The sequence below is a fragment of the Pelecanus crispus genome, chromosome Z (genome assembly GCF_030463565.1).
Source record: "Pelecanus crispus isolate bPelCri1 chromosome Z, bPelCri1.pri, whole genome shotgun sequence".
In the NCBI taxonomy this organism is placed as follows: Eukaryota; Metazoa; Chordata; class Aves; order Pelecaniformes; family Pelecanidae; genus Pelecanus; species Pelecanus crispus.
This window is the reverse complement of record NC_134676.1, coordinates 83,956,203-83,971,977: the sequence shown is the minus strand read 5'-3', so window position 1 is coordinate 83,971,977 and position 15,775 is coordinate 83,956,203. Positions and strand designations below refer to the sequence as shown.

The following is a 15,775-nucleotide window of genomic DNA, read 5'->3' as shown; positions in this document are numbered from 1 at the left end:
TTTACTGCGCTCCGCAATCACTGCAGAGCACCCATCCTCAGCCGCTGTGACCCATTGGGGATTAAAAAGAGGACGGTGTCTAAAACAAAAATAAAAGAATATCTCACGTCAAGGTCAGTGACTTCTTCTTTTAAAAGAAATGCATATACACGTTTCGTGGAGGTCAGGCCGTTTCTGAAATTAGCCCCAAGATGGAAAGAAACGGGGAGAAAAGTGGGGAAGGGCAGGGGGACCGATCCGCAACTCTCCCTGTAAAGCAGAGAGCAGACAGAATAAAAATACGGGTTTTAAAAAAGAAAAAAAAAAAAAAAAGAGAAAGAAAAGAAAAGGGAAAAAAAACCCAGACTCACTATTTCAGGACTTAAAAAGTAACCCTTTGAACAGTCGAAATGCCCCATGAAACCGGAGGAAGCATGTCGACAGTGCCTGTAATAGCCGTGCACATCGCCTCCGCGGGCATTGCCTATGAATGGCTGCGCTGCTGGTGGGGCGGCTGCAGCCAGCCCTGACCCCTCCCGTCCCACCCTCCGTCCCTCTGTCCGTCCGTCGGAGGGTCCGTCCGGGCCATCCGAGGCCAGCGCCCCTGCCTGCGCTGCCTGCGCCGCCTGCGCAGCCCCTGGCAGCGGGGAGGGTCTGCTCAGTGCTGGGGAGGGGACGCCTGGCTGCCGCACCCCACAGGTAATTTAAAAAACACATATATTAAAATAAAGGAAGCCGGAGGGTCTATTAAGCCCTTTCCGCCGGATAAAATACGTTTCTCTCTTTGTGTGGGGAGCCAGACAGTTTCCTGGGCGCGAAGCCACGCAGAACTCACTTTTTCTTGATTTACTTCTGCTGACGCCTGCAGCCGCCCCGACCCGGAGCTTTCCACGCAAGGGCCTCCGCGCACCTCGCAGGGAAATAGCCTTTTGCACCAGGACCCGCCGCTTTTAGAGCTGCCGGTGAGGGGGCCGCTCGCCATGGGGTCCCAACCCCGCGCCCCCCCCAGTTCCACCTCATTTTCAGGGCTCCGGGGAAAGCCGGGGTTACCCTTTGCCCCCGCGGAAGTGGGCTCGCCACCCTCTCCCCTGCAGGTGAAGGGGGTGAGTAGAGGCCGAGTTGCCCAAACAGTAGCCCCCCCGGGGTGGGGGTGTGACAAAAAAACACGGGAAATTGTCAGCCGCAACCCCCGCCCCCCACCCCGAGCCGGGCAGCCGGAGGAGGTGCGGGGGGGGGGGGGGGGCGACCCCCGCCCCGGCGCTGACACTGCCGGCAGCAGCCCCCCAGTCCCCCCGCCCTCATCTCGGGTTCAACCTACCACTTAGCAGCATTTCCAAATATTTATTCGATTGAATATATAGAAAAGGCCTAATTGGGCGGTGGGAGGAGGCAACCTAGTTAGCCAGCAGCTAAGAGGTGTGTGTGTGGGGGCTTTGTATCTGCCGTGCCCCGAGCGGGGAGGGTCGCCCCCTCCCCAAATCCTCCCCCTTCCCCCCCACTTCCCTCCCCCGCCTTGAAGCGCTCCCGCAGCGCTTGGTGAGCACGGAGGGGTCGCGGAGCCCTGCGCGGCAGGGAGGGATGGAGGGGTGGGGGGAGGTGCCCTGCGGAGCACCCCCCGAGGAGGTTTGGGGGGGCCGCGGAGTCCCCGGGGGCAGCGGCCGGGCCCCCGGCGACAGCAAGGCAGGAGAAATGTAGCTGGAGTTGGTTTCAAACTGGTATAGTGTAGGTTATGAACAAGTCAGCAGAAACTTGCGGGCGGACCCCAGCCCCTCTCCACATTCACTTGGTTTTTGGGTTTTTTTTTCCTTTTTTCCTTTTCTTTCCCCCCAGCAAACAGCACTTGGTGATGCGATCATACAATATTTTTAGCCACCGTATGGATGCCCGAGAGGCCAGAGCATGGAAAAGGTAAAACATCCACCAACAGAACGCAGAGTGGGGTAGTTAACACTTCAGAACACGATACTGTCTTATAAGCAAAGTTTAATAAGGGATTGAAACACTTCTTTCTAGGCACATACATGGAAATAAGTGCATCTCGTACACCTCCTCTACACCTGCAAGTTTCTTGGCAATTGGTGGGTTATTATTATTCATAAATATGAAAATTAATTGAAAAATACGTTTCTGACCTACGAAAAAGTTTATCTGTTTTCATCAGTGGGATAACACTGTAATGAATATATTTACATCTCATTGGAAGAAACCGAGACCTGTCTTTCTCTTCCGATATCCCCATTTGTTTGGTTTATTTTTTGTTGGGTTTTTTTTGCTGTTTTGTGGTTTTTTGTTTTTTCTTTTTTTTTTTCTTTTTTTTTTTTTTTTTTTGTTTGCTTGCTTGTTTGTTCCTGCTTTTAACTGCTAATCCAGCTGGGTGCCCAGTCACCCATCCCACCAAAAAGCAACACTTTCAGCACCTCCTGGGGCTGAGCATCCCCACTCGCTCCCCACTGGCGGCCTGGAGGGGCTGCTGGACCCCCTCTGCCCAGGGAAAGAGAGCAGGGTGAGGAACAAAGCTGTCGCCTATGCAGCGTCCATGTGAGTGAGAAAAAGGAGGGTGTCTGTCTGTCTGTCTAATTCCCATCCTTGTATGCCCAGGTCTGAAATCATCCGTTTCCCCCACACAGCACCTATGAATACAGGCCGCTTCTCCATCCTGAAATGGGCTCTACCCCCATAGAGGATCTGCCCGCAATGTTGATTATCCAGCTATAAGTGCCTACTGTATAGAGCTGCTCTCGCCTCGGATCTGCTGCGCCTAGAATATTAAAAACCCCAAGCGGGTTGGATTGAAGGATCTTGTTAATGCAAAAAAAAAAAAAAAAAAAAAAAAAAAAGGAGAAAGAGGGAGAGGGAGAGAAGGAGAGTATGGAGGACAGCAAATTAAAAGGAAAACATTGCCTATGACTCCACAAACTGAACAGTCTGCCTCATCCAGGCTTGTTTGGAGGGCACAGGAGGTGTCTGCGTGAGGGGGGGAATGTTATTTTTAAAGATCCAGCTTTATTAATACGTTAAGAAAGAGCTCCCTTGGTAGTATGTGTTCTTACAGCTCCGTCTCAGGTCCTATAAAACATTAATGCGCTGAAAGCTGTTACAGAGATCTGCACCACCAGCTAGAAGCATTGTGAAGCCTTTACCTTCAAAGGAGCTCCATTACAGAAATGATTTTTAATTTTCTGTGTGAAAAAGGACGAGCTGAATTGAAGCGTGGCTTTTGGCACAGGGCTCAGGCCCCTGCAGTGGACAGGCACGGCATCAGGGAGCCACAGCCCATGATTCGTGCATGGCTGTGGCACACAAGCATGCACAAAACACCCTGGCTCGCCACCCAACAAGCAAGCATCCAGTTGGATTTCTATATTAATGGGCTGGGAATACGCTCCACGCGCAGCGACTGGAGTCAGGAGGAAGAGGGAGAGGGACATTTCGCCTGACGGCAAGTGCAAGGCGTATGTGCCAGAGCACATGCTGGGGTCTGCGAGTCCTTGGGGTGGAAACGAAGAGAAAAGAAGCAAAAGAAAAACCCCACCCCAAGCCCCTGAGAGCAGAAAGCCACCATGCCTGCAACAAGCAGGAGTCATGGCTACAGTATGCCTCCCGCTGCCCGCGCATCGGCAGTGGCATACAGTGGGTGACTTCAATCCACGCCTGTGGTGTCTAAGAGCAAGCAGCAAGGTGTGAACTTGGCAGAAGCTCCAGCTGGTGGGAAAACGTGTTTCCAAAGAGGGTAGGCCAGTGTGGCGGGCCCGCCAGCCTTGGTGGAGGGTCTGCCCTGCAGTCCCGGTGAGGCGAGGTTGCCTACGGCATCACGCCACACCTCCCACTCCCTCTTCCTAGGCCTTGACAGCTCAGCCCTAAACTTACACAGGCAAGTCCGTTTTGGAACATCACGTGGTTTACACAACTTGGTGACCCCTCGCAAGTATTTTTTTAAGTTCTCCCTTTTAACACCAGTAGAGGAGTTAAAAGTCCAGGGAGATATTTGTTGTTGTTGTTGTTGGGGTTTTTGTTGTTGTTGTTGTTTGGTTGGGTTTTTTGTTGGGGTGGTTTTTTTTTTTTTTTGGTGAACTGTTGGCATGTTTCAAGCAACAAGACTCGTGGGTTGTGGGGTGATAAGTTGATTTTTTTTGCTAAATTCTTTTATTTTTGTTTAAATTCTCACTTCAATTTTAATTCTTGAAGAACAGCTTCGACAACATATATCGCACTCATTATAAGAAGCAAAGGGTTATATCAAAAATTATTAGTATAGAATCACAGGAAACCTGGTTTGGAACCAGAAAAAAATACAAAACAGATATAGATACATAGACACAGGACAATTTTTTTTTATAATTATTTGGAAAATGTTATTTTCCCCTAATTCTCGTTTCTTTTTTTTTTTTTCCTTTATGCGCATATGATGTTTTAAGTTTTACAAAAAATGAAAATAAAGACTAATATTTTACAAAATGAGTAACAATGCTCGTGGTAAGTGTTTGCGCGTGGAATTTTTTTTTTCTTTGTTTGTTTGTTTGCTTGTCTGTTTTTCATTCTACACAAGGTTCAGTTCCGTTTCGACGCGTTTTGTTTTTGTTTGTTACTGTACAGCATATATCAACAACAGTCCACAATAAATCCTGGAAGATCCAGTATCCCCTTCAGGTTTGATTAATATCCCCTCAATACTCATATTTTTTTGTTTTTTTATTTTTAATTTTTTTTTTGCTTTTTTGCAGCTTTTATTATTATTATTTATTATTATTATTATTATTTTCCTCCTCTCCGAAAAAAAAAAAATCGAAAAAGGCCAAAAAAAAAAAAAAAAAGAAGAACAAACCAAGCGAAACACCACAACCTCCACGGACGCGAGGTCCGTCCTTCTCCCCACCACGGCCACACCTCTGCTCCTTACTCGGCCCTTTCTTTTGTTCAGTGTCCGCCTCCCGGGCCCCCCCCGCACCCCGACTGCCCCTCGGTGCGAGCGCTCCCGCCTCCGCCGCTCCGCCGCCTCTCCGCCGGGGGTGCGGGCCGGGCTCTAGGAGCACTGGATGGACATGTAAGGCCAGTTGAAGCTGCTCCCCGACAGTAGCATATCCCTGATGAGGGTTTCGATGGGGGTTTTACCTACCAAGCGGACGAAGAAGAGCTGCTCGATGACGGAGGAGGAGACGGTGCGCAGCGAGGGCAGCCGCAGCAGCAGCTTCCCGAAGCGGCTGGGCTGGTTGGGGTACTGGCTCCGCACGTACTCCTCCAGCGCGCACTGGGACTTCTCCTGCAAGCTCTCGATGTGCGCCGCATCCGAAAGGCCGCAGGCGTCTGCCCGGCCGCACCGCGCCCGCGGAGGCAGCCGCGGAACGGCGGCGGCGGGGGAGGGAGCGGAGGAGGAGGGGGAAGGGGGAGGAGGAGGAAGGGGGGGGAGATGGTTAGTGGCGGGGCAGCGCATGGGGAAGCGCCGCCGGGATGGGGGGGCACCCCCAAAGGCGCACCCCCATCCCGCCACATCCCGCCCCACGCCGCGCCGCCGCCGAATAAACAACGCGACCTGCCCGCGCCTCGTCGCCCCCCCGCCCCCCGTGGGTATTTCCACGGGGCGCGCGGTGGGGGTGCCCACACCCCCACCCCACCCGTGTCCCCATCACACGCCCCTCCACGCACAGCCCGCCCACCCACCCCACTCCGCTGGCCCCGGCCGAGGGGAGCCCCTCGGCGGGCTGCTGCAAACCGGCACCGACCCCCGCCAAATGACACCGGGAGGGGGGTGGTACTGGGGAAAATAATAATTAAAAAGGTAAAAAGCAGAGGCGCGCACCGGCGGAGGGAGCCGGGGGGGCTGTCGACACGGCTGCGCTGCGGGGGGAGGCGGCGGCGGGGGCCGGCCGCGGCGGGCAGGAGGGGGCCGGCCGGGGGATGCCGGGGTGCGGGGGGTCCCCTCTGCCCCCGCCCCCGCCGCCGGCCACCGCAAACCGGACAGGTTGTTGCGGGCTGTGCCAAAAACGCGGCGGAGAAGGGCTGGGTTAGTGCGGTCTTAGCGCGGAGCCGGCGGCTCTGCGACACAAAGCTGGGGGTGCTGCGAGCGGGAGAGCCTTGCCTAAAGCTGGCCCGAGGCACCCCCGCCCTATAGGTCCCTGTGGCACCTATATACGGCCAGCAACCTCCCCCGGACACCTTGCAGAATGATGCGACCTGGGGCCAAACGCCTACTAATCCCAGAGCAGAACCCCTTCGCATCCATGCATCTGCACCTATAGGCGTTACTCCACGTGTGCGTAGATGCGGGCGGAGAGGCATCTAGGTGCGTGTGTGCGTTCGCACACCCTGTCTCCCTGAACACGTAACCCCAAACAGGGGGTGGCTGTGCACCGGGCTGCGTGTTGAAGGACTTGCAAAGGGAACTACAGCGGTGGAAAAGTGGTGGGTATGCCTGGGTGGTGGAAACCGTCCACGTTGTTTCGGAGATTAATAATAACTATTTAAAAAACAAAAACAAAAAACCCAAACCAAACCATCAGGATCAGAGGGAGGCTAGTCAGCTGGCAGTGAGGTTTCACACAGATCAAAGCCAGACTTTGCTAATATATAGATCCGTATATGAATAAATGCATGTTAATGGCTCCCCCAAAAAGGACATTACAAAATTGTGAATGTAGAATTATGACCCTGGAAAGACAAAACAAATTATTCCAAGCCCTTCCCCCTGCACCACCCCCCCCCCCCCAAAAAAAAAAAAATCTGTCACAACTGCATTTTTGAAGTTTAAGTCTTCCCATATCAAGAACTGGCTTTACAAAGATTTCTGAGCACCTTCATCTACAATACTATGGCCTCGAGCAAAAATACAAATAAAACAAGCCATAATTCAGGAACTTCTGAGGAGGAGAACCTTTGACCTGAGCTGCGGACTTGGCATCCCTCAGATATACAATTATCCGAGCCAGGCTGCTCTGCTAATCCATACTGTACCTTTAATGCAACGTTATTTTGCAACATCAAAAGCAGCGGCTTGCAACATATATATCTATCAAAAGCCCGGGCCTGTTCTTGTTTGCAATATATATCAAAAACACAGGCCTGTTCATATGTTGATTGCCACAAATCACACTCCATATTTACATATATCTCGCTATTTTACATGCATTATCTGCCCATTATGCATTAGGATCCTATTCAACTTCCAAACAATGCAATATGAAAGGGTCTTGCTGACACCCTAGCAGGGCTTTTTTTTCTTTTTCTTTATGCCCCATATGTCATACCCTTAAGGTCAGTAAAATATTTATCAGGTGTTTGCGGTCAGTGCACCTATAGCTGCAGGTCGCTGGGATATGTTTAGAGGGAAGCTGCTGGCTGGAAGGGTGGCAGGCTTAGGTGGGGGGGCTTGGAAAAATACCCCTTGGCTTTTGCCTTAGACCTCCAAACGCCCAGGGTTTTCTCATGCCGGTGATATCTATTGAACTTGAATTAATTATTTTAAACGGCCTGGCATATGCCTTTCCTCGGGTTTTATTCCGCATCCTTCAGGGTAGCGGCGGGAAGGCTTCACCCTCCCCTCAGAACGGGATTAAAAAATTATCGTAATTACGGGGTGCAGCGCTCGATTAGACTGTGGCGCCCGGAGAGGTGCAATCCATGGGAGAAATAATGCAATCCGTGTTTACTGGAGATGAATTATTATTCCCTCTCAGAAAGTGGGCTAATGTGAAAATCCTGCACGCGCCTCACTTTCTTTTCTTTTTTTTCTTTTTTTTTATTTTTTTTTTTTTTAATATGGCAGTGTGTCAATAAGGGAAAGCTCTATATTTCTTCCTGCAGTCTATGGAAAAGAAATTATGTAAATAAATAACCATTACTGTTCAGCACACTCCAGCCTTCCCCTTTGTAGTGGTGGGAATGTATTTCATGTTACGCGTTCAGAAGAGTTTAGTGTTCAGAAAATATAGATGTAATCAGCTGGCACCTAACTAGAAATCAAAGTTCTTATTGCGCTGCAAATAGATTTATTGGATTTATGTTATCTGGCTTGGTCCCTTCCTGGAAACGTTTATTTATGACGAGGAAAAGGTAGGTGCAGAAATTAATAACTCTAAAGTTCGGGGGGGGTGGGGAGGGGGAAGAAGAAGGGAGGGGGCAGGAAAAAGAAAAAAAAAAGTAGGCAAGAAAGGAGCAGGTTTTGGGTCACGACCCAGTCGTTGGACGCTGTCCAGAATTTTACGGATTAAATACATGCGATCCGGAGCCCGAATGTAAAAACCACAACAGGAGAAACCCATGCCAGCTTTAAATACTTAGTCCTTAGCGAAGGACTTAGGACAATATGCCTAAAAAATGTCTTTTCCATCAGTCAAAGTTTGTTTAAAAGTTGGATGACTTTGAGAAAGGCTTCCCATGAATTCCCCTCTGGCTAAGCAATCAAAACAAGTTTAGTGAAAAGTGGAAATGTGCGGATGGGGGTAAGGGGTAGATTACTCCTGACAGCTGTATTTCCATTTTCTGCGATGCCCCATGCGATCCTACTCCAAAATAATATTATTGTTCCCTTCCTCAGCCCCATTCGCGCTCCGCTCCATCGTGGGAAGGGGCTTCTCCCCTCGCAAACGTTTGATTATTAGGTTTGTTCCTAATGTATGCAAATGAAGGGCTCCCCTAAAGCCACGAACCGTGTTTCTAGCCAAGGTTGATGGTTTGGGGAAGGGGGGAGGTGGGGGAAGAGGGGGCTAAGAAGAGAAAGAGAGAAAAGGAGGGAGAAAAAAAAAAATCCCCCCCAAATATGTCCCCATCTGGGGCAATCGTCTGCCCGGGGCCTTCGGCGGGCAGAAGGGCCGAGGCACAGGCCAGCCCTCCTCGCTTGGGAAGGATGTCTGAAAGTTGGGTCTGGCGAAAAAAAAAAAAAAAAAAGAGGAGTTCTTCCCGAGCGTCCCCATATATTGATGAGCACCCTGAAATTAATGGGAAGGGAAAGTCTGGGAGTCTTGCAGGCAGGCTGCAGAGTTAAATCTGCCTGATAAATGCCGGCAGGTCTCTTTGTCACTTTTGAAAAACATGTTTCCATCAAGAAGACTTATTAAGATAAAATACATTAAAATGTCGAGCTGGCTATTCAGTAAATCTTCCATTTGTTTTAAGATCTGTGCTTTATCCTTTGCAAAGAAATATTCCCTCCAACGCTGCGAGACTGCATTTGCACTGGAAGTAAAAGGGGGCAGTCACAGTACACGTCTCCGACCACCCTGCATACAAATTAGATACTCCTGTCTAAATAAATTATCTGATGTTCAAATCGATATTAATACTACATTTGCTACATTACAATATTGTGCAAATTTAGGAGTCATTTTAATACAATGTAAATACTATTTTTCATGCATGAAAGGCAACAAATATTGATGGATTATAAACTGCTTACTGTTAAACAAGGCCTTTGAACGATTTGCCATCTTTGTTCAGGAATGCTTTTAATTTTGCCCCGGCCTAGTTTTAAGCCAGATTTATCGGAGCTGTGTCGTTATCGCTAACCGGGAGGACTGGTTTGGAAAAGTGGGGGAGAAACCGGGACAAGAGAGGAGTAAGGGGTTAGGGGAGGGGGGCGAGAGGAGGCCGGGGAGGGTGGGGGGGGGGACACGACAAAAAAAAAAAAAAAAAAAAAAAAGGGAAAAGAAAAACAAACAAGCAGAAAAAGTGGCAATTAGCCCCCATCGTGACGATAATTAGAATAATAATTAAAAAATGACACTGCCGGGCCTCTTATCTCGCCTTGTTTCCTTTTCCTATATTTCCTCCGCATCGCCCGCCTTTGATGTTTATAAATTTCTCCCTCGCAGGTTACAATAATAGAAGACGTATTATATTCTTACAGGCTACGACCAGAGCACTTCAAAGGCGACGCTAATGCACTTTCCCGCTAGTTAATTCGAACCATCTATCAGAGGGAAAAATTGTTAACATGCATGTTTCCACCGCCTCCACTTAATTTGATATTTTATTTTTTTTTTTAGTTGTTGTGGGGTTTTTTTTGGGGGGTGGGGTGGGTGGGTGGTGGCGTTTAAAATGCCATCGATGTTTAAAATTAACATCGGTGGGTAAAATGCCAACATCGGTGGGGCTGAGGGGGGTAGGTCGATCCCTGGGCTGGTGCGTACCACCTCGGGCGCAACACTACCTCGGCCCTTCCGCCTCTTTTCTTGGGGGGAAAAAAAATTAAATAATTTTTTAAAATGTAAATTTTCATTCTCCCCCCCCTCCCCCCCCCCAATTTTCCCTCCGGCGCTGGGGGTCGGTTTTTTTTCCGGTTGCTTGCTCATTTTTTTGTTGTTGCTGCTGTTGCACGGCGCTCCCCCCCCTCCCTTCACTCCCCGCCCGCCCCCTCCTCACCTGAGGTGAAGAGGACGATGGCTTTCAGGCAGCTGTACTCGGCCGAATCGACGTGCAGCGCCTTCAGCTTCTCCACCTGCTCCTGGAAGATGCGGATGTGGTCCATGAAGGCGACGACGCGGTCGGCCGACATGGGGGAGGCGTGGAGGCCGGCGGCGGCCAGGAGCGGGGCCACATGGAGGGGCATGGAGCATTGGGCAGCGTTGAGGACGAAGAGCTCGCTCCAGGTGAGCCGCAGCAAGGCCACCTGGTCGGTGATCTGCAGGTCGGGGAAGAAGGGGATGTTGCGGGCCCACTCGACGGCGCTGAAGAGCAGGCGGGCGGCCAGCTCGCAGATGTTCTCGATGCCCATGATGTTGTTGGGTTGCATGCACTGGCTGCCGTAGCGGGAGGTGGGGTAGGGCTCGGCCCGCAGCAGCAGGGAGATGTATCCCGAAAGATAGCAGTGGCCGTTCAGGGGGTCCCCGTTGGTCAGGGCGTACTGGCCGGGGTTGGGCTGGGTGGGCGGCATCCTTCCTCGCTGAACCGCTGACAAAAAGAAGGAGAGAAGGAGAGGAAATGTGCATCCAGGAGGCTCGCAGGCATCGCCCCGGCGGCGCTGCCAGCCAGCCGGAGACAATGCCGGGCTTCTTCCCCCCGCCTCGCCCCCGGCACACGCACAGGCACGGACAGACAGAGGCATGCGGAGCCGGGCAGCTGCAGCCGACCTGCATCGCCCCCCCCTCCCCGCCCCAGCCCAGCATCGGACCCTCGGACCCGGACCCTGCTCAGGCAGCCCCAGCCAAGCGAACCCCCCGCACCCCCCCCCCCCCCGCCCCAGGCAGCCCCCCGATGCAGACAGGCTTCACAAAATAAACACAGATTAAAAAGAAAGAAGGCAAGGAAAAAGAAAAAAAAAAAAAAAAGCCAAGGCAAACAAGACAAATCCGCACACCTCCCCCCCACCCCCCCCGGCCCTCCTCCCCTCTCGCAACAAAAGGCAGCCCCGCACGTTAAAAAAAAAAAAAAAATTAAAGAAATCCTCCGGGTGGTGAGAAAGTGGGGTTAAAAATCACAGCCAGCTGTTAAAAAATATAGCCAAGCTCTGTTGTGGATCCCAGCCGATTGCCCTGGTAGCACTGAGATATACAAGTGAACTGCTGTGTGGCTTTTTAAAAATGAAATAAAATTAAATAATTCATAAAAATAAACGCGTCCGTGTTCTTCAAAAACGCCGCGCCATTACCCTTCAGGCTGGAACAGGTCGCAGCCCCCCCAGCTCCCCACTGCTAACTTTATTACACAGAAACAGCTTTCCATAGAGAACCCCCCACCCTCCCCCGCCCAGCAAAGTTCTCCCTGTTAAAAGGAAGAGAAAGATTAAATATTATCAAGGGAAGGGGGGAAATAAAACAAAAAGCTCCGAACTTACAATAGCCAAACATTCGTGGAAAAAAAAGGGGACGGTGTAATTAATATCTTTGGTGCGCTGTTGCCACTGCAAAAGCCTGCAGTCAGCGTTGCACAGTGAATGCACAAGCTTGCAACTGCAAAAACACTGGATTCATTAACCATCTCCACACAGAGCGTAAGCATGCCTCGAGTCCCGAAAGCTGACCAAAGTTGGGTTTTTTTTTTTTTTTAGTGTGTGTGTGCGGGTGCGTGTGTTTTACTCCACCAGTGCCAGCGTTTGCAGCCGCATGCCATGTAAACAAAGGTAACTTCAGGGGAAGATACGGCTACTCGGGCTCGTTCCCTGCACACACAGACACGCACACGTTCGCTGGCACACGCACGCACACGCAGATCACTCATCTTGCCGGCGTGCCACATTTTTTCTCAACTTTTCTCTTTTCTTCCCCACCGAGCCCTCCTCGCCTCCCGGGCCGGACCTTTCTCCTGCTGCCCTCCAGCCCACCTCTCCCTCTTCAATCTGCTTGTAAACTTGGCAGTTATTTTTCAATTAACTGCGAGCACAATTCTAACTTTTTTTTTTTCTCCTCCTTCCTTTTTTTTCCCCCTTCCCCCCCCCCCACCTCCCCCCGACGCCTACCAACAGCCCCTGAAGCTACCAATGAAGTCGTCATATTTGCGAGCTCTTTCAGATCTGGAGCAGCTTCCTTCCTTTTCTCGTGGCATATAAAATATAATTTTAAAACAAATTAAGGCAGTAGTAATCCCCGCTCCGCAAAATTGACTGTTTCGCTGATGTGACTCTCAGACATCTTTAACGACAGTCACAGGGTAAACTTTAACTGTAAACCGAGAAAATACATTTTAAGGAGAAAGGAGGGCAGGAAATCTTCCTACGCGAGAATGAGCCTGAACGCAAGGAAAACCACAGCGACTCTTGGAAAGGAGGAGGAAAAAAAAATAGCAGAGCAGTTGGAAATGGTGAGGAGCCCGCTGCCAGATGCAGGCTGCGGATTCTGCTAAAATGAGAAGGACCGGTAAATAGGTTATAAATCGCGATTTGTATGCAGGCTTTAAGGAGAGGGTGGAGTTTGATGAAGAAATAAAATGAGCAGCGTGCTTGAAAAAAAAAAAAAAGAGAAATGACAGAAGTACAGAAACCCGGTTCAGCCACAAACTTTCCTTTGAACGCATGGAGTGAAAACAAGGCCAAATCTCGCACAGAAGCACACTCCGGGGCACCGGGAAGCACAGGGAAGCAGAGATACAGTAGCACATTTCCCCCTCTTGTGTTTTTTTTTTTTACCATCCCCTTCCTCTCCCCCCCCCCCCCCCCTTCATCTTTTTTTCGCCCCCTTTCCTCTTTTCTTCCCTACTTACTCGTCCTTCATCTTTCTTTCGGGGGGAAAAAAAAAAAGAGGCTGGGAAATGGATCTACTGAGAAGTGTTGCGGTTTTAAAAAGAAATGATGGGGCGGAAAGGGGGGGTGGGGGGAAGGAAGCTGAATGGAAGCACATCTTGTACGGGAGAGATGTATCTCCCCCCACCCCCCGGTCTCATGCCAACAATAGACAAAACCACATCCAAACACACGCACACGTACACGCACACGCGCGGGCGGGAGCGGAGATAGCGGCTAAATGATAAATATTTAGCGAGCGATCGTAATAACAACAACAATAATAATAATAATAATAATAATAATAATGATAATAATAAATAAATTCTCGGCACAATGAGCGGGGAAGGGGCGAGCGCGGCGGTGCCGGGGAAGGGGGGGTTGGGGAGGAGCGGGAGGAGGGCAAGGAGAGGCACAAACCGAAAAAAAAAAAAGCCAAAAGAAAACAGCACCAACCACCGCCGACAACAACAACAAAACCTGGCGCAAAGCTGCCAGATGGGAGTGCAGGCAGAGGGGGAGATTGACATGTGCATGGAGACGCGGAGTAGACCTCGATCGCCGCGGAGAGCCGTAAATACGTGTGTAGGGAGAAGGGGGAGATATATATATATATATATATACGCGCCCGCCGCGCGTGTGCGCGCGTGTATATATATGTCTATGCAGCGAGGTGCGCCTATACACGGGCAGGCACGCGGGGAGGGGGGGGGAGCCCTGGCCACACGCACGCCCGCGGAGCCGCGGGGAGAGGGAGCGATAGCATAGTAGGGAAGAAATATTCACCTTCCCGCCTCATGCCCACTTTGAGGCACTTCTTGAGGCGGCAGTACTGGCACTGGTTGCGGTGGTGCTGGTCGATGGGACAGTTCCTGTTGGCGCGGCATGTGTAAGTTAAGTTCCTGCGGACGCTCCTCTTGAAGAAACTTTTGCAGCCCTCGCAGGTGAACTGGCCGTAGTGCTTGCCGCTGGACTTGTCCCCGCACACCACGCACTCGATGTGCTGCTGGCTCTGCCCCGAGCCTTGCTGGCCCGCTCCCTTGTCCCCGGCCGTGCCCGGCGTGGAGGGGGGTCCCGGCTGGCTGGGGGTCTGCGGGGTGTGCGGGGCGGCCGAGCCCCCCTGCTGCTGGGGCGGCTGCTCCCGGGCCGGCTGCGCCGCGGCGGGGTTGGGGCCGCTCGGGGTGCCCCCGGCCACGTCTTCCTGCGGATCTCGCCAGCTGCTAACTACCATTGCCATATCTCGGGCCCAAAAAAGTGCTGGGGAGCGGCGCGGCTCGCTGCGGGCTGCCGGGGAGAGAGGCGGGGGGAGGCGGGGGGGAGGCGGCCGGCCGGGCGCCGGGGGCGAGCGGGGAGCGAGGGGACCCTGCCTGCCGCCTGCCTCGGCTGCCGCCGCTGCCCTGCTGCCGGCTGGAGCCGCTCCTGCCGTTTTCTTTATTTTATTTATTTTTCGCCGCGAGCCCCCCTCCTCTCGCTAATTTCTCTCCTTTTTTTTTTTTTTTTCCCTCTCCTTTAGGGAGGGGGAGGGGGCGACGGAGGATTTTCTCCCCCTCTCTCCTCTCTCTCTTTTCCCCCCCCCCTTTCCTCTTCCTCCCTTCCCTTTTCCCTGCGCTCCCCCCCCCTCTCCAAACCCACCCCCCCCCGCCTAGCCGCTTCCCCCCCTTCGGCTCCCGCTCTCCCCGGCTCTCGCCGCCTCTCTCCTCGCCCTCCTCCTCCTCCTCCTTCTTCTTCTTCTTCCCCCCCCCCCCGCCGCCGCCGCCGCCGCCGCCGCCACTTCAAGTTGCAAAATCAGAAACGGCAAACAAGGCTGTCGGGAGAGGCATTCAGGAGAGTAAACACGCCGGACACGCAGAGGCAGGCAGACACGCGCGGAAGACGCCCGGCTGCGCGGCTTCCCCACTCGCGCACACGCACACACACACACGCACGGGCACCGGGCACACGCGCGGTCCGGGCGCTACGGGCGCCGAGGATGTGCAGGCATAGAGGAAGCCGCCGCGCCGCCGAGGAGGAGGAGGAGAGGGAGGAGGAGGAGGAGGAGGAGGAGGAGGAGGAGGAGGAGGAGGGGAAGGAAGAGGAGGAGGAGGTCGCCGCTCGCCGCCGCCGGGGCCCGGCCGCCGCCGCTCCCGCCGAGGCTGCTCCCGCTGCCGCTGCAGCCGCCGGTGCCGGTGCGGGCTCTCGGGGAGGCGGTGGAGAGGAGCGGAGAGGAGCGGAGAGGAGAGGAGCCGTCGGCCGGCGATCAGGGCATGGAGGTGTCCGGGGGCCAGGTCCAGGGCAGGGCGCCGTCAGCCATGCAGGGCGGCGGAGCCGGGGAGCGCGGCGGAGGCGGGCGGGGAGCTGAGGCAGTTTGATCTCCTGTCGCGGCGGCGGAGGAGGAGGAGGAGGAGGAGGAGGAGGAGGAGGTTGCCGGTCGCTGCTCTTTCTCTCCCGAGCTGCTCTCTCTCGCTCTCTGTCTCTCTCGCTCGCGCGCTCTCTCTCGCTCTCTCCCCCTTTTAAAAAAAAAAAAAAAAAAATCGCAAAAAAAAAAAAAAATCGGATGTGACTAAATTCGCAGAGGAGACGAATTCACGGCGAAGTGTAAAAATAGAGAACGGGAATAATAATGACACGCGCAGGAAAAAGAGAGATCCAAAGTAGGTCGGGTAAATAAATCCTCTT

General features: G+C 52.6%; 1 protein-coding gene across 4 annotated transcripts; it reads right to left on the bottom strand.

Moving 5' to 3' along the window:
* Positions 1–4,999: 4,999 nt before the first annotated feature.
* On the bottom strand, positions 5,000–14,357 carry NR2F1 (nuclear receptor subfamily 2 group F member 1). Of its 4 annotated transcripts, none has more exons than XM_075726184.1 (4): positions 14,268–14,357; positions 13,907–14,159; positions 10,330–10,857; positions 5,000–5,280 (listed from the first exon to the last, which is right to left on the bottom strand). In XM_075726184.1, the coding sequence occupies exons 1-4, from the start codon at positions 14,355–14,357 to the stop codon at positions 5,000–5,002; spliced, it is 1,152 nt and encodes a 383-aa protein (XP_075582299.1). The 4 variants fall into 4 exon arrangements, with proteins under 4 accessions (XP_075582299.1, XP_075582300.1, XP_075582298.1 ...); XM_075726185.1 differs by having other exon boundaries at positions 13,907–14,130; positions 14,272–14,357; XM_075726183.1 differs by having other exon boundaries at positions 13,907–14,357.
* Positions 14,358–15,775: the final 1,418 nt, after the last annotated feature.